Genomic DNA, 24,202 nt, shown 5'->3' on the forward strand with positions numbered 1-24,202 from the left:
TTTTCATGGATTTTCTGTTTGCACAGTCACACAGAGTCACTTTAAGATGTTGTTCTTGTTCGTGTTTTTGTTTTTTTTTGTTTGTTGTGGTTGCACCCGATTCAAGAGCCGAATGGCCTCACAGGGCTATACCAAAATAAATAAAACTGAAAACTGAAACATTAAATATGTATCAAGTCATACATTCACAGGCTGCTGTGAAGAAAAAATTGCACTTCGATATAGCGACAGAGAGATTTTTTTAAACTATATATATCACGGTTTTTGTGCACAGGCCGTAATGCCCAAAACGCCGAGCGGCCAGAAATAAACAGCACTGCCAACATTGTGCCAGATAAGAGTCGACACGTTCCTTGGATTGACCATTGAGGTATTAGAGCTCATCTCCCGTCTCCAGTCCTGCAGAGTCAGTGGCCGAAACTCCACATTCCCATGGCGGGGCGAGTCCATTCATATAACCACTGTTGATTCCGCCACGAATGTGGTAGTACTCGTTTTAAAGTTATGACGACTTGGAGAAAGAGACGATAGGAGGAAATATATATTTTTCGGCAAAAGCCAAGGCAATAATGAAAGTAGCTAATTTTAGACGAATCCTATCCAACAGATCCTAAATTCTTAGAGGAATAAATGATTCAATTGTTCTCACTACCGCAGACACTGTACTACCTGGTATAATGCTGGACAAACAACTCTACACGCCCTTCCAAGATAACACCTTGGCCTTGAAATGAAATATATAAATAATAGGCAACGTTTCGGGCAACGGTCCTTCTTTATAGCACATCAATCCTCTTGCCTTGAACAGCGGGGGGGGGGGGAGTTTGAGTTGAGTGTCTCGGAGCGTCACGCAGTTTAATTGAACTTGGGCATAGCTGCCAAAGCAGCATCGCCAACACACGCATCGTCTGGTAGTTGAGGACAGCTCATTGAAAGTGGACGAAAAAAGTTATAGGGTGGGCAGTAAATAAATAGCGTGTGAAGTCACACGAGACATGGTTGAGGAAGGGAGAGAGGCGCTATACTGACAACACCTTATGACTTTAAACACTTTAACCACATAAAGAATTAACTTTAGCCACAGTTCAGTCCCACCTTGATCACACATTAACACTTCGAGGCTCTTCTGGGTAAAAGGGCATTGGTATGTCACTATGATTACTACTGTAGAGGGGCAAGCCCTGTGCCTCTGACACTGGTTGGTCGCATAAAGTTTCTCCATCTTACTCCTGCTTTTTAAAGGAGCCTGGATTCTTAATAGTCTCAGACGTTAAGGAACTCGTGGTCTACGAGTCCTCGGATCTACGAGCCCCATCGTACAATGTCTACGAGTCTCAGATTCTACAACGAGACCTGGGGGTGGGAGGTCTATTACATACGAGTCTCAGGATCTGCGAGCCCCATCGTTCAGGGTTTTATTAGTCCCACTGTCCGAGTCCTCCCTCCCTCCCTCGTCTCCGAATACCCCTGTCACCACGTGTACCATCCCCGTCCACGTGTCCCTCTGGTCACCTTCTCCCCGTGTCCCAGAGTCTGTCGCTATAGTCCCCCGAATATCCCCGTGGTGGCCAACCCGGAATATCCCCGTGGTCCCCCTGTACATCCCCGGTGTCGCCTGTCTTTGTGCTCCTCTGTATCCCCTTGTCCCCGAATCTCCCTGTCCCGTCTTAACCCCCCCCCCCCCCCCCCGTGTGGCCTTGTCTCAAGAGTCCCTCTGTATCCCTCTTGACCCCAATCCGTGCCCCTTGTGTCTCACTCACCCTGAGGCTGTGTCACGGAACGTCTGTACGTCTCCCGGTAGCTTCTCATGTCCGGGATGTGAGCTCCTTCCCGAGCTCTGGCTGGAGGCTCCCACACACGGTCTCCACCATCATCATCACCATCAGCAGCAGCAACAACAACATCAGCAGCAGCAGCACCGCCAACAGCTGCAGAAACAGCGGCTACACCGGCATCACCATCAGCACCACCATCAGCAGCACCATCAGCAGCCACCGCCTCCTTCAGTGCACCACCGCTCCCACTCATGCTGAAGGCTGGCACGAGAGTCAGGAGACAGTGGGACGAGGAAAGCGAGAGAGGCGAGAGAGAGACGGTAGGTAGAGATTGATGAGGAGACACGGGGCGAAGGGCGTGGAGGTAGGTGGTACAACAGCGAGGGGGAGTGTCCTGGGAGAGGAGATCGTGTAGGCAGAGAGTGTGTGTGTGGAGCGAGAGAGTGAGTGTGTGTGTGTACACGTTGAACTTCTTTCGCACCGTACGCAGCCCAACCGTGCAGATCGTAGGTGCGGGGCGTGTGTGTTGTGGAGATGAGGGAGAGTGTGTGGAGAGTGTGTGGTGAGTGCAGTGAGAGTGTGTGGAGATGAGGGAGAGTGCTGAGAGAGTGTGTGGAGAGTGTGTGCAGAGTGTGTGCAGAGTGCAGTGAGAGTGTGTGGAGATGAGGGAGAGTGTGTGGAGAGTGTGTGGAGAGTGCAGTGAGAGTGTGTGGAGAGTGCAGTGAGAGTGTGTGGAGATGAGGGAGAGTGCTGAGAGAGTGTGTGGAGAGTGTGTGCAGAGTGTGTGCAGAGTGCAGTGAGAGTGTGTGGAGGTGAGGGAGAGTGTGTGGAGAGTGCAGTGAGAGTGTGTGGAGATGAGGGAGAGTGCAGTGAGTGTGTGGAGAGTGCAGTGAGAGTGTGTGGAGATGAGGGAGAGTGCAGTGAGTGTGTGGAGAGTGCAGTGAGAGTGTGTGGAGGTGAGGGAGAGTGTGTGGAGAGTGTGTGGAGAGTGCAGTGAGAGTGTGTGGAGAGTGCAGTGAGAGTGTGTGGAGATGAGGGAGAGTGCAGTGAGTGTGTGGAGAGTGCAGTGAGAGTGTGTGGAGATGAGGGAGAGTGCAGTGAGAGTGTGTGGAGAGTGTGTGCAGAGTGCAGTGAGAGTGTGTGCAGAGTGTGTGGAGAGTGCAGTGAGAGTGCTGAGAGAGTGTGTGGAGAGTGCAGTGAGAGTGTGTGGAGATGAGGGAGAGTGCTGAGAGAGTGTGTAGAGTATGCAGTCACAGTCGATGCAGAGTGCAGGGAAAGAACGTGGAGTGTGCAGGGGAGGATGTGCAGAGGTGAGGGAGAGTGCGAGGTGGACAGTGTTGGGAGTGTGTAGAGAGTGCAGGGCGAGAGTCGAGGGGGGGGGGCAGAGTGCAGTGAGAGAGAGTCTAGGGGGGGGGCAGAGTGCAGGGAGAGAGTCTGGGGGGGCAGAGTGCAGGGAGAGAGAGAGTCTAGGGGGGGAGCAGAGTGCAGGGAGAGAGTCTAGGGGGGGGGGCAGAGTGCAGGGAGAGAGAGTCTGGGGGGGGCAGAGTGCAGGGAGAGAGAGTCTGGGGGGGCAGAGTGCAGTGAGAGAGTCTGGGGGGGGCAGAGTGCAGGGAGAGAGAGTCTGGGGGGGTGGGCAGAGTGCAGGGAGAGAGAGTCTAGGGGGGGGGGGGGGCAGAGTGCAGGACGAGAGCCGCACTTCACCGCGACGTTCAAGAGCCTCGGCGGATCCGGACTCGCGGGTTCCTCGGGGATCCGGTTCCTGTGGCGCGTATTGGAGATCCGGATCCGGCGCGACACAGCAAACCGCCCCCCCCCCCTTAAAGTGGGGGTGGGGGGGGGTCCCCGTGTGTGAGTGACGGGGGGGGTCCCCGTGTGTGAGTGACGGGGGGGTCCCCGTGTGTGTGTGACGGGGGGGGGGTCCCCGTGTGTGTGTGACGGGGGGGGGGGTCCCCGTGTGTGAGTGACGGGGGGGGGTCCCCGTGTGTGTGTGACGGGGGGGGGGTCCCCGTGTGTGTGACGGGGGGGGGGTCCCCGTGTGTGAGTGACGGGGGGGGTCCCCGTGTGTGAGTGACGGGGGGGGGATCCCCATGTGTGAGTGACGGGGGGGGGGTCCCCGTGTGTGTGTGACGGGGGGGGGCGGTGAGTGCCCCCCCCCATATCTGTCAACCCCTTGTCAGTGCCCTGCTTTTAAGGCTTTTATTTTGGTGATGTCGAACACGTTTTTTGGTTTGGCCATGTTTGTTGTAGTACGGAGTTAGACTGATGGCCTTAATCTAAGTTGTCTTGTGGTTGTTGTTGTTTGACTTGCATCCCACTGGGACTTTTGCACACAGCATTGGTGTACGGTGCTATTTCAGGAATATTTTGATGTTTTTTTTCCCTGGATTTTCTGTTTGCAGTCACATAATCACTTTAAGATGTTTTCTTGTTCATGTTTTTGTTTTTTGTTTGTTGTGGTTGCACCCGATTCAAGAGCCGAATGGCTCACAGGGCTATACCAAATAAATGAAATGAAAAAACTGAAACCTTATTACAGATCAATTCAGACCCCTTATTGGTCACCCCGTGCCCCCTTATAAATCTCAACGTTCATCCTACAAAGAATCAGAATCAGAAAGGGTTTTATTCGCCATGAAAGTTCACACCGACACGGAATTTACTTTGGCAGGATGGTGCATACATTCAACATATAGGAATCTAAAATCTTAAATAAGTTTTAAACAAGTCTTACTATAATAATAATAGTAAGGGTTAAAAGTCTAACTAACACCAAGGGGCTGAAGTATATAAAATTGAATAAATATCGAATATAAAATAGCTTTAAGATATAATTTTAAAATAAAAAATACAAATAGGTTAACATAGTTAATATCGGCAAGGTGTCATTATGTAGATAAAATGTTAAAATCAGTGTAAGCCCTTGGCCTTGTTTAACAGGCCAGCAGCAGATGGGAAGAAACTGTTTTTATGGCGTGAGGTTTTGGTCCTGATGGACCGAAGCCTTCTGCCGGAGGGGAGTAGCTGAAACAGAGAGTGTCCAGGGTGGGAGAAATCGGCCACAATCTTCCTCGCTCGCCTCATGGTCCCTGTCGTGTGCAAAGTCCCATCACAAGGGAGAAAGCGGCCGTCCATAAATGACGTCACGCGATTTTGGACTATTTTTGACCCCTACCACCTTTGTCACACGACGTCACAAAAAGTCAGACCCCCCCCCCTCAAATATGACGTCACAAAGCTCTGCCCCCCCCCCCAAAATATATATAAAACATGCTTCAAATCTCTTTAAACTATTGTCACTGTAGTGCGTATTTAATGTGGCGCTGCACTCTGATGTTGTAGGAGAAAACATTTATTAAAAAGTCTATTTAATTAAGTAGAACGTGTTGTCTATATTTATTTAAAGTTGCGCATTTTGATGTGACGTCAGATTTCTCAACTCCCCCCCCCTCCCTAGGTGCGTGACGTCATTTATGGACGGCCCCTAACGTCTATTAAATCCAGCAAGCATTTGTTGAACCAGTCCCAGTGTATTGTTTGCTTAAACGCACGCTTTTGCCGCTGGATAATGTCGGTCTGAAATGCCAATACGTAGGCCGATGAATGTGTACTTTTTGGTTCTTTCGGTAAAGTCACGTAAGTATAAAATAAAATATACTTATAAAATCTACCTACGTGAGTTTACCGAAAGAACCAAAGAGTATGGATTCCTGCAGTCACGAAAGCTTCAAATCAAGATTGATTAGTGTGTATTTATATACTGTAAACGTTTATTATCCCCGTGGTATTGCTCTTACATGTGACGTAGATAAGGAAAACAATAAATTGGGAGTAGCCCGGTATGGGTTCAGATATAGCGAACCACTGTTGTTAGCTGTTAGAATGAATGAAACTCAGGTTTCCGGGTTCATAGTGCAGTGCACTGAATCGCACTCAAATACTTCTCATCTCACTCTACTCCCCTCCACGCACTCTCCTACCTCTCCCCTCTCTTCTCACTACTCTCCTACCTCTCACCTCACTCTACTCCCCTCCACTCTCTTACCTCTCCCCTCTCATCTCACTCTACTCCCTTCACACACTCAACTACCTCTCCCCTCACTATTCACTTCCACTCTCGCTGCTCCCAACAACGAAGACTTTCTCTCGAAGCCCCCAATCAACCTTCGCTCAGCGAGAACCGTTTTGTGAATAGGAAATCTATTCAACCCATCATAACCATGTTTCCTCCGGGATTGATAAAGAAAAACGAGTGGCAATTTGGCACAATGGTTGTCTTTAATATGGCACAACAGCCTCTCCGCTAACGGATTGTAGAATTTCCACCACTGACGAAGGACTGCCAATGGAGATGACCGTAAAGCAGTCCTTGTATAGGCAAGTCACGATTTTTACTTGCAAATTCAGACTCGGCAGTCAAACCACAGCAATGACGAGAACATAAGGACACAGACCCTCCCTCTCCTTGCAGCATGAAGGCAGTTTTTTTCCCCCTCCTCTGCAAATGCAGTACGAGATACGGGGACACGCAGTTCCGTTATGGATCAGAGTATACACGTGTCGGGTTACCACTCCCCCCCAGAGATTTGTTTTGACGGTCACGATTCATCACAATACAACGGTAAAGGTGCAGCCCTGAAACTTCTTGCTCCACGACACCGCTGACAAGAGCCTCCACTACAGGGAGCGCCAGAGCAGCGATCGTCACTAATTGTCAGGGGGCGGGGGCACTTTCGCCAATAAGACATCATCAGTGTGAGGCTCGCCACACATTTGAAACCATTGGTGTTTTGACAGCAGCACGATGGGGTGTTGTCACACGTGTGGATTGTTGGGGGCTGCACATCAGGGGCCGCCAGTGGCCCGGATGCCTTGCAATGAAGAACACTGCTCTGGAGGGCATCTGGCCTACTCTTCATTGCTAAGCCCAGACTTCTCGCAAATCTCCAAACTTTACCCCACCACAACACGATCTGCCAATCAACGATTGTGCGCCCATTTATACCGCGGGGGTGGGAGGGGGATTAAGAAACTTGGAATTGCTGTGCCTGGAGATTGAATTGAACCTGCGGACCTCTGGATCTCAACTCCAACGTGTTGCTAACCATTACTCCACGGCAAACATCAGTCATTGCAAGACCATTGTTGTATCATGAAATCGCGCAGGGGTGAATTGTAATAAGATTCGTAGCTGCTCGAGAAGACCTGTTTGGATTTTACCTTCTTGTATGTTGAACTTCTTCTTTCGCACGGTACATAGCCAAATGTACTAATCGGAGGTGGGGGGGGGGGGGGGGACTCCTTGCTGTACTGCGTACACTTTAGGGCTAAGTGTTGTGGTTCAGAAACACACAGAGGTCATAAAGATCACATTTCTATTTTATTATTTGCAAAGGGCCCAGATCGAGAAGTCATCTGGAGTGCAAGCCAAGTGGTTACTGGAAAATAAATGTTAACCTGCAGTTTGACCGAAAACTGCAATGCAAAGAGGAACAAAGTGAAATATTGACTTAAAGCTTTCGTGACTGCTGGAATACATATTCTATGGGTCTTTCGGTAAAGCCACGTAGACAGAAAAATAATAAAACTATCACGTTTCAATCGCAACACAAGCAATCGTCTTCAGGGGACAGAATAGGAACAAAGTGCATTGTCGCGATCTCAAAAGTTTTGCTAACATCACGCATCCTTATATGTAATTATTCCTGGACAGCATCAGGGTTGACCCGACCTATATAACCAACCTCGGAACTTCCCGACGGTCATTCGAGGACCCACCGGGACCACATCTGTAGTAGTGAAAGCTTACCCAGGTGTACATTTAACATAAACAGAGATCAATCGCTATCGAGTAAATTTAGATTAACACCTCCCTGTGGGTGGATTTATTATTTATACGCAACTTAGTTTGGGCCCAACAAATAAATGTACGAACACAGCCACACAACCCCAGAAATGCATCTACAATGGCACTATTCAGAAAAGACCCCTTTAATGAATGATGCGCTCCAAACACAACGCCTCTTTTCCAACGAGAAGCAGCAAAAACCACCACTGACTGGACTGCGCCATTCACCAGCAGAGCGTTTATTTCAACCTTCTCGGGGGGGACTGCAACAATCTGCGTGTTATCACTTTACCGTTGCCAACTGTGGAGTTTATTACACGGGAGAGATAGTGGTTTAGTCAAGCACTTGCTCTTTATTGAAATTAGCTTAATTCTGAATACAAGCACTGAGAATGTGAAATGTTTAAACGGTTATGTATGTAGAACTTATTTTGCACTGCAACGTAGCCAACCGTGATAATCGGAGGTGCGGGAGAAGGACAGCAAACGTCCGCATTCTCTGCGATTATAATGCTGTACAACATTTTTTTCTTACAATCCGGTAGTTGTTTGTGTGCGTGTGCCCAGACTTGTAAAACTTTTATTGACAAGGGATACAAAAATTCGAACAAGTATTACTTTCCGGAGTGTTTTATAATCCAGAGAATATGGTAAATCATGTTGTCACCATATATTGCAAAAATCGTATTCAATACTTCCTGGAACGCCGTAAAGCTTCGTTGGCCCAGAGCAAGGACGTATCGGCGTAAGGCACTACCCACTAGAATACAGGGTACATCTATCCATAACAATAATGCTCCTACATTTATTGCACCCAATATTCCTATAAACCTACGAATAGGTTTGTAAAAATGATACAGAACAAAAGGAGAGACGCACGTGACGTGGTGCCAAAATAATTATCGGAAAAGCGTAACCGGACCGTTACAGCTGATACTAAGCAGCGCTTCCTTCACGCTCTGTGACAAATTCAAGTCGATTGCCATGAGTGTATGTTACTGATGGATATTAGATCAGGATGATGACAAGCACCCCTGTACATCAGCACCGTTCTGAAATAAGCAAAACACATTGACAGCACACTGCAGGGAGGAAGGCAAAGGGCATATTTTGATAGATGCACACTACTTCTGATATAATCACAGCTGGCTTTGCTCGCAAGAGGTGTATATACTTGTATGCAGTTTCCACTGTCATTCAGAGCCAACCAAAGCCACATTAAGCGCAATAATGACATTGACCGGACAAAGACCTATCGTGCAGTCACTGGGAGACTGGGTTGAGACGTCAAACTCACTACCGACTACAAACCTGGTTTAACCACCGGCTGTGGTGGGAGGGGGAAGTGGTGGGAGTCTGGGATTTGAACCCAAAAGATCTTCAGCGGTGCTCGCTTATGTGGCCCCAACATTGCCATCATGAAGCACTTGCGAGACGCCCGTCCCATCTCGACAGCTCCAAGCAGGAGCTCCATATGGATGCAGCCGCCAAGCTGAGGTGGGGGGGGAGGGGGGTCCAGGTTCGACGTCGCTAGGCAGGGGGGGGGGGGGGGTCGGGCTCGCCGCGCGCCTCCCCTCCGTGTTGAATTGAAACGGCCACCGGCACTGCCGCCTCCTCCTCCTCCTCCTCCTCGCCCCTACCGAGGCTGGGCAGGGGTCTCACTTCTGTGGGTATGCCTCCACGATCATGCCGTGGCCCTGTGCACACGCACACAAAAAGACAAAGATCCCCCCCCATATAGCTTTTTAACAGACTTTTTGGGGCAAGTGCTGTTAGCGAGCACCCAACGGTGTACAAGGCTGAGGAAATGGAGGTTGGTGGCCATCACCATGCTCCAGCCGCCTTTGTATCCCCAGTGCTGATGTTCACACATCACACCAGGTCCTCATTTAAAGGCTGAGTTGACCTAGGGAAGGGCCCCAGGTCCGGTTGAGATATTCGTCACCGATGTTAGCCGTGAGCGAGAATCAAACTCGGGTCGCCGGATTCATAACGCAGTGCGCTAATCGCTGCACTACCGCTCCCTCCTTACACACACACACACACATGTATTAATGTAAATTTGCGCACAGAGGGCATATCAGAAAAAGCAATTATTATACCGTTCGACGGGGGCCCGTCCCAATTTTAGACAAGATTGATAAGAGCTAATGCATTAACCCTAACAACTTGAGTTTCAAGGCTCTTAAATTACAATTCGCTCTCGAATCACTGTGCCAGCCCCATCGAATCGCTGCGTGCAGCGAGGGGCGGCGGGGCAACCATTAGGCGCGTCACCAATTCGGTGGTCCTAACCTCCGCCGAGCCAAACCACCCAATCGTCACGAGTAACGGTCACGCGTTGCTGTTGCTCGTCGCGACAGACTGCCCGTCGGTGTGTGCACGGGTACCCCGTCCCGACGCGTCACGCCGAGCTACGTCACGGGAAAAAAAACGTCTACCCGCGTTCCGCCAAGATCGCCGTGCATCGGGAGGTCGTTGCCAACAATCGTGACGTGGCTAGGCATGCCCCCACGCCGCCGCCACCGCAACCCACACACCGCCAACCAGACGGAACTCGCCTGGCCTCCGGCGGCGCAAGCGGCGACCAGCGCGTACTGGCCCCCCTCGCGGTGGAGCCGGTGCGCGGCGGTGGTAACGAGGCGGCAGCCGGTGGCGCCGAAGGGGTGGCCCAGCGACAGCGAGCCCCCCCAGAGGTTGAACTTCTCAGCGGGGGGGGCCCCCACCTGTTCCCGGGAGGGGAAAAAAAATGAATCAGAATGACTGAATGTATGCTGGAGGAATCCAACGAGCTACAAAGCTCTTTTTCGCACATGTCGAGTATGGGTGGGTCAAGCGAGCGGCAACAGCAAACGATACAAAAAAAAACAATAGGCGTGCAAAATAGAGAAAATGGTAAGCAATATGAATAATACATAAATTAAATACGTTCATTTGCCAAGACAACAAAACAGTCCTGGACCACACCAAAGACAGCACACGGTCCCTCAAAAATATGGCACATTAACACTGATCAACGATCAAAGCAGCGTTGCTTTTTATCATCCTTAAAATCTATTCTCCAGTCCTGTTGATCCACTGCTGGATGAAGGCCCCACCCCCCCCCACCCCCCCCCATGCCCCACGCTGTGCCAGTCATGGGGGATGCTTGACCATACTTCACCCCACTGGTAAATGCAGGTGGAGGAAGGGGGTGGCAACAAGGACTGGTCCAGATTTCACGCGCCACTGATGTGAGTAGTGGCCGGGAATCTAACTTGGATGGCCGCATTCGTAGCATGATCCGATGATCACTGCACCACCGCTCTCACCGATGTATACTCTTGGAGCTAGGGCTGTGAGGAAGTAACTAATAAGACCAACACACACAACTGGTGGTGCGGCTATCTGCAAGCCTGGCCACCTTCGCCTCCCTAGTGGTAAAGCTGAGACACCGCACCAGGTACTCATTCGAGGTTGAGTTGACCTGGATGAGGACCCAGGACAAGTTTAAATATCACTCCCGAAAAAATACAGATCCCCTGTATGGCCTTAACAGGCTTTTGGGCTAAGTGCTGTCAGTGAGCACCGACGAAGGCAGGCACAGGACATAAGGGAGCACCAAATCCGGCTCCCTTTGTCTCTCTCGTGGCGATGTTTACATATGGCACCAGCCACTCATTTGAGGCGGAGTCGACCTAGGGGAGGCCCAGAAACCGGTTCAGACAATCGTCACTGGTATTGGAAGACAGCAGAAATCGAACACGGGTCGCCAGGTTTGTAATGCAGCGCGCCAACCCTTGCACTATCGCCAACACACATGAACACAAAGTCACGGCTCTACATGCATATAAAATAAACATCCCCATATAGCCTGACACATACTTTTGGCACAAGTGCTGTTAGAGAGCAGCTTTGAAGGCCCGACATGGCACAGGAGGGCGTGGGTGGCCAGCACACTCACACTGTCTCACCTTGGACTTGAGTCCAACGTAGTTTTGAGCGAACCAGTCCGAGTCCATGGCCCGCATGTTGGCTAGGATTTGGCCCTGATTATGTACACACACAGGGAGATAACCCCCTTCAATTACTCGTGTAGCTGATTGCTACAATTAAGCACAAATTAGGTTTCAAACATTGCACAAAAATGTGTAAAAAGAACCAACAGCTTTTGTGCATCATCGAAAGTACATGTGAGTAAATGTGACCGACTGACAGCAGCAGCAGTGATGCAGCGATAGACTTCTATGATACACCAGTTTCATGACAATTAAGACTCATCAGCACGGTATAGTCGCCTAAATGCTCACCGCTGCAAAGTGTGCCTCTCGAAAACATCCACGTGGAATCCCCACGTCCACACTACAGGGCCCATATTTGCTTGGCCAATGCCAACAAATAAAACAATTGCCATTTTTACATTTGATCAAGTGCACGGCTGCACGAAAACACACGTATGTAGAACTTCTTAGTCAACCGAGCTAAATCGGAGTTGCGGGGGAAGGACAACAAACTAAGCTATATTACAGGGTGATCAATTCATAGATACCCCAATGACCCTTTTTTACTTTCGTCTCAACAGCAGTTGAATGAGCATTGAAAGTGGTGGCCCAGTGTCTCACAGACTAGATTGATAGACAATTTAACAAACAAGTGTGTACAGTTTGGTTGAGAGACTTTTGGAGAGGCTTTGTAATGAAAACAATTCTCGAGAATATCTCCCCATTATGCCAGTCAGGTATCTATAAATGGATCGGCCTGTACACACACGTACCCAAATAGCAACATGTAACTTGGCAACGTTGTGCCGAGATCTGTGTTGGTGTCCAAGACTCTGAGTGCCAGACAAAGAAACCTTTCGCATTGATCAAATTCATTAATGACGATTGAATAGGGGCAAATCTTAAAGACTGAATAAAATACTTCCCTATTGAACAGAAGACTCAGTGAATAGATAGAGAGAAACCCCTAATCAATCAATTCCTACAGAAAACTTTCATCAACAGGAAGAGACCCAATTTGAACACAATCGACTCCCACACGAATAGCAGACATATTCAACAGACTCTTCCAGAAAACTGCGACTGAATGTCTCTTGAATAGACCCTCCTACTTAAGAGCCATTCCTCTCCAACAAGGGAACCCCACCCGACAATTAGCAGGGTTCGTTAGCATCAAACCGCAGCAGTGCTTGCAGACATGTGTAAATGCGAATGTGTGTGTGTACGTGTTGCGTGGGCATGCATGTGTGCGTATGGGTGTGCCTGGCACAGGCGCTGTGACGACGTCACTGCCAATTAGTGGTGGCTGTCGTATGCGTGCGTATGTGTGTGTGTGTGCATATGCATACATGTGCGTGCATGCACATATATATCTGTGCGTACATGTTCGTGCGTATGCATGCGTGTGTAAGTATGTGTGCACATGTGTGCACATGTATATATGCATATACGTGTGTATGTGTGTGTGCGTATGTGTGCATGTGTGTGTGCGTATGTGTGTGTGTGCATGTGTGCGCATGCGTGCATTACGCACAGCGAACGCCTCGTGGAATTCAAACACGTCGATGTCGCCGAGGGAGAGCCCGGACTTGGCCAGAAGACGCGCGGTGGCGTAGGTTGGCCTGCGCGACGAGCAGCAGCAGCACGCGCACAGCACGCGCACAGCACGCACACAGCACGCACACAGCACGCACACAGCACGCACACAGCACAGCCCTTGTGAATGGCATCTCGGAGAGGCGTTCAGAGGGTAGGGACTCAACCAAAGGCGGATATGCACAAAGGTCGGATGTGTGAACACCAACGGAAAACGACAGTTGCAAAGTGCGTCTAAAGGGGGTTACTGGACAAAAATATCGTGAGCTGCCCCTAAACACAGGCAGGTACACGCAACTTCACAGTGTCTTAGAAGCGAGTGCACGGCGTGCGAGATTGATAATAAACTGTGCACGTCGAGAGCTCAGATTTGTGAACACTCATGTAAAAATTACAATTACATCTTGCACAAAAATGAAACCCAGATTTTTGGGCCCATCTCAGCTGTCCCGTGGACTCGGGTGTTTTTGCCTCCGTGTTCACCTCCTGCGACATCCGGCCACGCTCACCGATTTCCTAGTCCTGCGTCTGTACTATCCCTACTGCGCAGCGGAGGTAATAATGTTAAAGTTTGAAAAGATCAGTGTCATTTTTATGTCATTGCATTGCACAATGCTGTGTAATCTGCAAAACAGAGGCGCACACAAACGTTAAAATGTTTTCAGCCAATGAGTGTTTATATTTGAGGGAGGAAACACAACACCTCGCGAAAATTCACGCGTGCGAGGGGGCAACACTATCCTATACAGATAGGACAGATATTATAGTCTGCACTTTGCCGAACCCCCTGCTTCTGGTGAGCCAGGGTATGGCTCCTCCTCGACGCCCACGGGAAGGGAGTTTTACAACATCTGTGCGGTGATCCACCAACCCATGGCTGCCCGCCTCCACACAGCGCTGGGTTACAGGCAGGCACATGTGTCGCCACCACCGTCACCCGATACGTACCCCAACAGCAGCTGGTCCTTCGGGTCTTGAGAGACGTACACAAAGTCCCTGCAGAGAAATATAACCGAAGTATTATTACAACTATTATCTGTGGGGCGGCGGGGAGTGGTGGTGCAGTGGTTAGTGCAATGAGTTTTATTCCCGGTCACAGTTAACATCAGTGGCGAGTGATACATAAAACGGTTGTGGACCCATCCCTTCCCCAACCAGCATAATGGAAGTATGGACAAATATTCCCCCCCTCAAGACCTGTATGGGGTGTATCAAGACCCTCATCCAGCTGTGGATTTAAAAAATAGCGCCTGTATATGTACAAGTGAAAGACACCTGGGACTTGAACCTAGGAATCCAAGTTGCTCGCTCAATGATCTGGTAAGGCCATCATGAGTCCAATATTAACCCTTTCCCATTCGGTGTAAGAGAGAAATTACTTTATCGGTACGCCTTCAAGTTGGAGGATATACCGAGGCTCCCACAAGGCCATGCAGGACGGCATGTGGCACAGCTTGGCGCCAGCTATCGAGTGTGGTCATGTCGCTACAGTTTGCTGTGGCGAGTACAATGTGTTTAAAAACAACGGCGCGATGACCGTTTGCGAGTTCCGAGATTCAGCAGTGAACGGCACCTGCCCTGCAACTTGCAGACGTCTCCGAATGGGAAAGGTTTCAAAATTCAAGCCCATCCACTTTCAGGGTTTGAAACTCAGATTTACTCAGTGTCTCAAATACTGACATAACCCCCCACCTCCCCATAAAAGACCGACATCCTGTCTAGGAGTCAAACCCTGACTTGTACCGCACCGAAGGTAGGCCTTGGGCTTGTATCCCATGGCGAGAGCCTTCTCTTCAGACATAATGAGCACAGCCGACGCTCCGTCAGTCTGCAATCAGCCACGCACACACACACACGATGTAGCCAGGCCTTCAACAACACTGCCACAACAAAGTCGGACAACCAGCAGCGGAAATTCCACTGATGCTTTGCCGAGGGACAGGACAGCAAAGAGATGGGATGTCACTGCGAGGAGGGAGAGAATAAGGGGGGTGGGGGGGGAGAGTGGGGTTTTTATTTCTATACGTTGGTTAGGGGCTGTCCATAAATGACGTCACGCGATTTTGGACGATTTTTTACCCCCCCCCTCGTCACACGGTGTCACAAAAAGAGACCCCCCTCAAATATGACGTCACAAAGCTCTGCCCCAACCCCCCCCAAAAAAAACATTTCCATTTTGAAAATAAAACATACTTCAAATCGCTTTAAACTATCGTCATTGTAGTACGTATTTAATGTGGCCCTGCACTCTGATGTTGTAGGCGAAAACATTTATTAAAAAGGAGGCGTTGGAAAGCTGAAATTTAGCATAAAATCCACTTGAAAATATTCATCATCTAACTAAAACTGCAGATGTTCAGAATATTATATTGAAATTCTCTTATAATTATCATATATTAAAAGTAATTATAACTATAAAAAATGCTTGAAACTTTATAGTAGAATGAAGCAAAATGGAGTACAAGTAAAACAATCACATTCATTCCACAGAAAAGCCCTGTTGGAATCATTAAAATACAAATTTTGATTAACTAAATTTATGCTTCTCCATTCTCTGATGGAAAAGCAAAATGCTCCTTCATGGAATAAATAAAAGGTGCCTTTATAAATTTAAATAATCAAATAGTTAATAATGAAAATTTATCAAAATTAGTGTTGTTCTAACAATTCTATTTAATTAAGTAGAACGTGTTTATATTTAAAGTTGCGCATTTTGATGTGACGTCACATTTCTCAAACCTCCCCCCCCCCTCGTCACACATCGTCACAAATGTCTGACCCCCCCCCCGCCCGCCCCCAGGTGCGCGACGTCAATTATGGACGGCCCCTTAACAATGATTGCGAGTGGACCAGAATCGAGCATAGAATGACCAAGTCAATTACACAGCCTTAAAGACAGGCTGTTGGGGGAGAGGGGAGAGGAGACGAGAGCCGGCACCAGGAAGGAGGAGTTGGCGGCCGTGACGGTGCCGTGGGGCTTGATGAAGGCCGGCTTGAGTCGCGCCATCTGCTCCATGCTGCTGGGGCGGATGCCGTTGTCCTTCGCCACCGTGTCCTTCCCTGCGGACGCACGAAGCGACGGCGCGACTTGCACCTCTCGCGCGTTTCCAAGCTGGCGGTATCCCCCCCCCCCGCCCCCCCCCCATGCACGCGCGTCCCCTTACCGTAGTTCCAAGGGTCAACCGTGAAATACCCTGGCTCATGAACTAAACTATTTCTTCTTTTACCAGGTAAGGCCCATGGAGCTATACAGCTCTTTTTCAGAAGGGACCTGGCCACAAACGATCGCTCAACGAAGTGGCTTATCACATGAGAATTTACAGCAGCCAAATGCTCTAAAAGCATGTGTCTAAATGGGGGAAAAAACTGGAGGACCCTGGAAAAAGATCCACGCGACCACAGGGAGAGAGAACATGCAGACTCCAAATATACAGTAGGCGGTTAGGGTCAAACTCGAACTCACGACCTCCTGCATACCAGGTGAGGTAGTTAAACCACAAGTGGCTTTTGCATTCCCCTTCACAGGCACATCAGCACCATGCCCATAATGACCCGTAGATGATACACGAGTTCTTCTTTTAGTTTACTGCGCAAGACGAGCCGTGCCGCTGCCGTCACACCCAACAAAACACGAGGACGCCGGTAGACAGCTCGGCAACGGCGCCCACAGACAGGACGTCACACACGATGTTACTCGTCATTAGCCCCTCGAGACAGATTTCAATATTTTGAGAGGCCAGCGCATCTCGGATTGGTTGTGGCTCAGCCCGGCAAACAGTCAGTGGAAAACCACCCGTACCGCGAGGACCCCACACCACACATCGGCTTGGCTCGGATGTGCCAGTGGAAGAGGGTTAGGACTGCCACAACAGGGTGGTGGTGGAATTCTGGGTCCGTGTGTTTATACCCGTCAGGGGTCACACGTTCCGAGAGACTTTCCCCCCCCCCCCCCTCTCTCTCACCTGGCACCTTGAGGGGCACGAGGTCGGACAGCAGCCCCTGCTCCTGCGCCTGCTTGGCGTACGAGTGCGAGCGCAGAGCAAACTCGTCCTGTTCGGCACGCGACACGCCGAACGCCGCCGCCAGGCGGTCCGCCGAGTGGCCCATCGTTTCGCTCGTCGAGAACTCGGCCACGGCCGGCAGCTGCACATGCACGGAAGCACGCGCACACACACACACACGCGCAAAAAGATCCCCCGTGTAGCCTTTAACCGACTGTAGGCCCAAGTGCAGTTAGCCGGGGTAGCCTGCAACACGCCCGGTTGCCACCTTTGTTTTTCCGCAGGGACGATGATTACACACCGACCCAGGTATGTATTCATTTAAAGCCGAGTCGACCTAGGAGAAGACTGGTGCAAATATTCACCGTCACTGTTATTGGTCGTGAGCGGGAAACGAACTGGGACCACCGGGTTTGTATCGCAGTGCAGTGACCACGCGCACACACGCACGTACACACGTGTGCCAAATATGCAGAGTGTACGGCATAGGTATGCATCATTCAATCACCTCAATTAGTTAACCAATTTCATCTGGGTCTGTGCCGTTGATTTATATAAATACCCACCAAGTTGCTGAGAAGATCTCAATCTACAGGCGCCTCCGCATTGTGCGATGCAGCCGCTGCACAAACGACGCTGCTGCACGAACAAAAAGACTCGACTCGACAACTTGGCGATGAAAAAAAAAATCCAGCGATCAAAGGGGTCTTTCACCTCTGGCACGAAGTGCGCCGGGCGCAGCGAGGACGCCAGTGCCAGGCGCTGCCCCACCGTCTTGGCCTTGTTGAGAGACAGCATGGTCTTACGCATCTTGCGGCTGTGTCGGATGGGCACGTCCGACATGAACTCCACTCCCCCAGCCACCACCACGTCGCACTGGCCCGCCGCTATCAACCCAAAGCCTGCACACGCATACATCCACACACACACACAAGACAAAGAACTCCCGTATAGTCATAACAGACTCTTGAGGCAAGTGCTGTTAGGGAGCACCTATGAAGGCCAGAACGGCACACGAGGAGGTGGGTGGCCTGCACCATGCGCGGCCGCCTTTGTCTCCCTTGTAGCGATGTTTACACATTGCACCAGGTACTCATTTCAGACTGAGTCGGCCTAGGGGAGGCCCAGGACCAGTTCAGATAATCGTCACTGGTGTTGGCCGTGAACGGGAATCGAACTTGGGTCTCCAGGTTCATAGCATAGCGCGCTAACCGCTACACCACTGCTCCCCACACACACACACGTCTTTTTTTAAAGGGTTTTGACATAGTCCAGTGGTGTTGCATTCACCGCTTGTTGACGAGGATCAAGCGGTCGCCGATTATTTTCAATTTATTATTATAATTTTATTTATTTTTATTTTCTATCTACTCGACTTTACCGAAAGAACCAAGAATATAATACTTAACACACTACGTGCTGTTTTTGCTTTACGGTGGACATTAAATATCCCACAACATCATTCGCATGAGCGGGTGGGGCCATTGTACGCCGGTGTCACGGTCGGTCGAGATTTTAAAGAAGAACAAAATCTAAAGCAAATTTCACATTAAACACGGCAATCATCGGCCCCTACTGCGAAAAGTTGGCGGCACCTGCCTAAAAAAGAGTCACGAAGCTCAGTGACATTTTCCTGGGTAAATAATCATAATAATTTACGTAGTAGTAATAATAATAGGGGCATCGCGGTGGCTAGATGTTAACTCCATCGCCTGGTAAGCAGTAAGTCGTGGGTTCGATCCAGACCCCGACGCCTGTATATTTGAAGTTTGCGTGTCTCTCTCCCCGTCCATAACACAGGTTTAACATATAGGCTTTCGCGACCAATATCATCCATAGTGGTCGCGTGGATTTTTCTCCGGGACCTCCGGTTTTTCCCTCTACATTTAGAATCAACATGCGTTTCAGGGTATTTGCCTGCTATAAATTTTCCACATAAGTCACTTCGTTGAGCTTTCATTTGTGGCCAGGTCACTTGTGAAAAATGAGCTATATAGCTCAGTAGGCCTTAGCTGGTAAAATAAATATACTTCAGCTTATAATAATTGTTCGTGTGTGCCCATGTATACATCCGCACGAACCCGTAGTCATTGCTTGATTTGACGAGATGCAGGCCATGGTTACTGTGTGTGCAGGGATCCTGTCAGAAAACCCAGCTCCAAGCGCAGCCTGCATGAACACAGCACATCACAAAAACAAAATGAATCACAGAACAACAACAATTTTGCGCCTACCACTCGCTGGGGACTGAAGCGGAGGCGCGGATTTGTGAATCTCGAGTATACAAAAAAAAAGATACAAATGCACGCACAAACACTGCACTAGGTGTGGGCAGATTACTGGTCAGGGCAGATAAGTGACAATCAGATATGCGACTTTGCACACAACTACCTTGGCAACTAAAGGAAGAGTAAATAGTTATTAACGCTTTACTCTTCAGTTATTAACTTCGTCTCAGTGGTGTAGGGTTACGCTCACCTCGCGAGCCACATTGCTCGTTTTCACCTCCTGTATCACGGTGCCGAGCACAATGTAGTCCACGGCATCCGTGGGCACACCGGTGCGCGAAAGTAGTCCCCTGCGCAGCGGACACATGCATGCATGCATGCAGAGGTTACCATCTTTTGGACGTTGGTTGGCCTGATAACGTGCTGCACAGATATCCTTAAATTCAGAGGCATGAAAAATCACAAAGCATGCCGAATGAATAGGGCAGTGTCATCCAAGATAAATGGACACTCACTGCAAAGCTCCACGTGCCAGATCATGGGGCATCAGGTCAATGTACCTGCACAATGCACAAAGACACACACACACAGGAATTATTTTAAGAAACACCTGTTATGCACAATTCCCTTCATCTGCAAGAGACACCTATCCAGGATGATTGCTATCTGTAACCCCAACTGAGAACTAGGGATTACAGCAACATCGCCTCCTACTAGCAGATTATATGCCCACTTGCAGGGCAGGTGCCCAATCGCCTTGTGCCACACAGGGACAGCTGCCAACCAGGGGATGCCCGAGGCTAATAAAAAAAAATGCACACCGAGACGTTTCGTTATGGGCACAATATAAAAATGCAAGCAAGCATAGCTCTTTGTTTTATAGCATAGCTATTTGTTTTATTTATTTTGTATCCACTCTCCCACGGAGACATATGACAAACCAGACCACTGTGTGCTGCAATACACTGCACAACAGTACACAGAACACCACAACGCACATCAACGATTAGCACGGTTGGCTACGTACGGTGTGAAAGAAGTTCAACGTATACACACACACACGAACACCGTACAGCACCATTCCAAAGCACACCCCAACCTCTCCACACAGCAATCAGTGAGCACCGATCACCTCGTCATAATAGGCTCAACGCACGTCGAGGGGAAGGAGGGAGGGGGAGGCTCACGTACGAGGTGCCCGACATCAGGAATGGAGTGCGCACGCCGTCCACGAGCACCACGTTCTTGACGCCGGGACGAGCCAGGCTCTGCTTGCTCTTCGCCGGCGCGAGAACCGCGCCGGAGGAGCCCAGGGCCCGGGCACCGCCTGCAACCAAACCGCGGAGAGCGCAAACGGCGACACACCACGACGCGGCATTAATCTTACGTGTGTGTGGGTGTCTGTGAGAGAGACTTTACAGAATCCATGCAAGATTTTTTTCTTCCTCGCTCATAGTTGCAATTTCCTTTTCACGTCTAAAACCTCCTCACCGAGTCGGGAGGTGGAAGCCCAGCCCTGGGGCAGACACCGGAGTGAGGACGCCATCAGCCGAGACATCTTCTGCACAAATAGACACATACAAGACACACATACAGGACACACAGACATGTACATCCACTGACCACAGTGCAGGCAAACAGACTTCTCTTTCTGCTTTTTCCCCTCGCACGGCTCCACTTTGGAATTCCGTCCCATAGTCTCTTTTCCAAAATTATTATAACCTTGCTCAATTCAATAACAACGTTCGCTCTCGTCTATTCCAATATTGACAGTGCTGTTTGTTGCTGGCCACTCAACGTTCTGGGTCGGAGCTCGGCAACGATGTTTAAAAAAGATAGGACAAATGCTGGTGACTGCCCAAAATGAAAATGCTACTCATTTGAACGACCCCAAGAGAGGATGATGAGGAATGGATTTCAACCCATTTACACGTACAACCCTATTTGTAAATTCACTGCTGAATGAGTGCCTTTCCATGACGTGCAGTTGATGGACGTTGGTTGGCCTGATAAAGAGTCGAGTGCTTTGACCATAGTGCCACCTGGCGGTTGACAGATCGTAAATATCAATGAGCTCTCATGGCCAGTTTAGAGAGACCCAGACCTATCTGGGTTTCTCAACGTGGTCAATGAGATTTGGTGCAATGAGACTCTCACCTGGATTATAAATAGCCTTTAAAATTGTCAGTAGGCTTTCACTCAGATTAGAGACTAGATCTCAACGAAATTCTCAATGTGCTTAAATAAAAAGATTGTAATGCATTTTAGTGGGCTTTCATCTGGTTAAAAACAGAACCTAATTATAAGCTCTCAATACTCTGATAGTGCGCTGTTTTTGAGTTGTACGCCTTATGGCATCATCTGGCCAACACCAGTGGAGACTAGGCTCTAAGAAAAGCCGTCTCGGGTGTGGACCAATCAAATTCAAGGACAGTGCATATCATTATCAGAGTTGTTTCCTTTTGTTTACATTTTTGACTGCTTGTGTTGTGGTTATTGCAAACATGATCCCTTGTATAAAGGTGTCAGTTTTTGTGCCAGCTAAAAGTGTAAAAACCTATTACTATAAAGAAGGTGGTCACCGCGTTGCCCGGGGCTTTCTGATGAGCTTCTGCGACCGTCTGTAACCTTCTTCCTTCCGATATTAGGCAGCCACTGGAGCTTCGCACTTTTAAATCACCTAGATTTAATACTCATTTCTTTAGAACTGCTTTTTTGTATCCATAATTCAGGTTTTTTGGGTTGGATCGCGTAAATATGTCGTTAAACTCACCACCGACAGCCAAATCTGGCTGTCGCCAGATGAAGCTAGTTGTAATTACTGGCGAAACGTCGTACTCAGGTTGTAAATGTTGTGGCTTGGCTCTCCAACACACCGGTTAGTGTTGTTCTAGTAACGAATTGGCATGTTCTGTTCACGTGACAAACCTTACTAATTGGCTGTGTCGGGTGGTGGAGGGTTTAACGACGCAACAAAAAAAACCCTGTATTATGGATATTGGTCGCGAAAGCCTACGTGTTAAACTGCTTTTTTCTGTTTAGTTTGTCCTTCCCCCCCACCTCCGATTACCACGGTTGGCTATGTACGGTGCGAAAGAAGTTCAACCTACATACAAGTACATAATCTAACTATAGGGTTACTCGGCTATCAACTGGATTAAAAATAGAGTTTTTAAAAATGCCATTGAGCGCAAGTGTGGGAGCATACAGCGCGACAGGGCGGTAGGTTCATTCATTGCCAAGTGCCTTTGGGTCCCTTCTAATAGAGCCCCCACTCATCACAATACAGACATATGCGTCCTACAGATACGCGTGTAGGAAAGAACTTGGCAACATATCGTATCTTGCCATCGTAATTATCACTATCATTTTCCATCATCACCTCCATTACCATAAGCACCACCATCACCACTTTCCTTATTACCAGCATCATCACCACTACCATCACTGCAATCACTATTTGTACCATCGCCACTATCACCATTATCGCCATCATCACTTTCATTATTACCATCAACGTAATCCCCATCGCCATAATCATTGTGACCACCACCAACACTACCATCGTTATTACCACCATCGCCATTACAATTCGTAGCATCACAATCGCCATCATAATCCACTATCAATATTACCACCACCATTATTATCATACTTACTCCCACCACTATCACTAGAACCATCATCGCAAGGTATTACTACAATCTCCAATATCATTATTATAAACATGTTGTGATTTTACTAAGGAAAGGCTAAGTCTTCAGCAGCACGGGGGGGGGGGTCATCATTAGCTATGAACAATCCACTGCTGGATGAAGCCCTCTCTGGGCCAGTCAAAGTGATCTGCTGCTCAAATGAGCAGCAATTGAGGCTTTGGTTAATATCTCCGGTTTAACAGCGGCGCTGCACAGCCCAGTGGTGGCAATTCCACGTTCCTATGCTGGTGGGAGAAGATCCCAGCGATCGGACAACCAGTGTTGCCTTCCCCCGGCAAAGTGGTACTTATTTTATATCGAAACCCGGAAGGATGGACGATGATTGGCTCAAGTCAACACCGCTGATCGACCGGGCCCGGTTTGATAAAAAATTCATCACTCTTCAGCAATGCACCTTCAAACTTACGTTTCAGAACATAACTGAAACGTAAATGCTTTAATGTTACTTTAAAATTAACTGCGTTACCATTATATCCGCTATTATCCCTGTTGTTGTTATTATGTCAGAAGTGGGTGAGGGGTCATTTGAGCTTCGAGGCGCAAAAAATAAAAATAAACTGGGTCAAAGTTTACCTCAAATGTTCAAGGCTCTGCGTTCCGATTTAAACCGCGCGAAGCGTCAAAAATCAACGATTGCGACGGTTAGCCGCCCCATAAACAATTCGAGTGATTTAAACAAATGTGGTGAAAGTAAACCGTAACTCACCCTGAGCGAGAACGACGACACGGGTTTGACGATCTCAAGGCGGGACTGACTGACGCGCGGAGTCGGCCGCCCTCCTCCTTATATAGGCCGACGCCGACCGACCACCTTGACCAATCGGCTGCAGGCTGAGCACGCACGTGATGCGATTCTAACCAATCGGATGGCGGCAAAAAATTTGGAGCAGGGTATTCCAAATGCTAGCTCGGATAAGCGGGGTTCGTGACGCCACCCTCGGAATAATTTCCCCGTGAATTAAAATTAACCGCATTTATTTTTTATATCGCTAATTATGTTAAGTCGTAGGCTCACTGTATCACGCAAATGAGCCGTAACTCAAATGTAATGATTCGCGTCG

The 24,202-nt window shown here is 49.0% G+C and overlaps 2 protein-coding genes across 5 annotated transcripts in view; both read right to left on the reverse strand.

Moving 5' to 3' along the window:
* The window catches only part of LOC116951658 (acetyl-coenzyme A synthetase, cytoplasmic-like), a 57,631-nt gene extending 55,603 nt beyond the window's left edge, over window positions 1-2,028 (reverse strand). For all 3 annotated transcript variants that reach the window (XM_076073807.1, XM_076073806.1, XM_076073805.1), the window contains exon 1: window positions 1,761-2,028. In XM_076073807.1, coding sequence (XP_075929922.1) covers window positions 1,761-2,028 — 268 coding nt within the window. The remainder of the gene's footprint in view (window positions 1-1,760) is intronic.
* A 5,111-nt stretch (window positions 2,029-7,139) lies between these two features.
* On the reverse strand, window positions 7,140-23,968 carry HADHB (hydroxyacyl-CoA dehydrogenase trifunctional multienzyme complex subunit beta). 2 transcript variants are annotated; one of them, XM_032969950.2, is made up of 15 exons: window positions 23,848-23,968; window positions 20,917-20,986; window positions 20,617-20,752; window positions 19,941-19,985; window positions 19,676-19,775; window positions 19,279-19,366; window positions 17,912-18,099; window positions 17,159-17,339; window positions 16,135-16,256; window positions 14,945-15,024; window positions 14,145-14,192; window positions 13,135-13,222; window positions 11,574-11,648; window positions 10,182-10,346; window positions 7,140-9,317 (listed from the first exon to the last, which is right to left on the reverse strand). In XM_032969950.2, exons 2-15 carry the CDS (start codon window positions 20,981-20,983, stop codon window positions 9,279-9,281), a joined length of 1,422 nt encoding a protein of 473 aa, XP_032825841.1. In that variant the 5' UTR covers window positions 20,984-20,986; window positions 23,848-23,968; the 3' UTR covers window positions 7,140-9,278. The 2 variants fall into 2 exon arrangements, with proteins under 2 accessions (XP_032825841.1, XP_032825842.1); XM_032969951.2 differs by having other exon boundaries at window positions 20,917-20,983; window positions 23,848-23,939.
* Between the last annotated feature and the right edge of the window lie 234 nt (window positions 23,969-24,202).

The sequence above is a fragment of the Petromyzon marinus genome, chromosome 43 (assembly GCF_048934315.1).
Source record: "Petromyzon marinus isolate PM22_M1 ecotype Great Lakes invasive population chromosome 43, UKy_Petmar_22M1.pri1.0, whole genome shotgun sequence".
In the NCBI taxonomy this organism is placed as follows: Eukaryota; Metazoa; Chordata; class Hyperoartia; order Petromyzontiformes; family Petromyzontidae; genus Petromyzon; species Petromyzon marinus.

Excerpts from the sequence above, each read along its gene's own strand:
- HADHB (XM_032969950.2), bottom strand. The coding sequence starts at position 20,983 with ATGTCTCGGCTGATGGCGTCCTCACTCCGGTGTCTGCCCCAGGGCTGG. Across the intron at positions 15,025-16,134 it reads CCGCCAACTCCTCCTTCCTG|ACTGACGGAGCGTCGGCTGT; the intron begins GTGCCGGCTCTC and ends GGCTGATTGCAG. Across the intron at positions 11,649-13,134 it reads AATTCCACGAGGCGTTCGCT|GGCCAAATCCTAGCCAACAT; the intron begins GTGCGTAATGCA and ends GTACATAATCAG.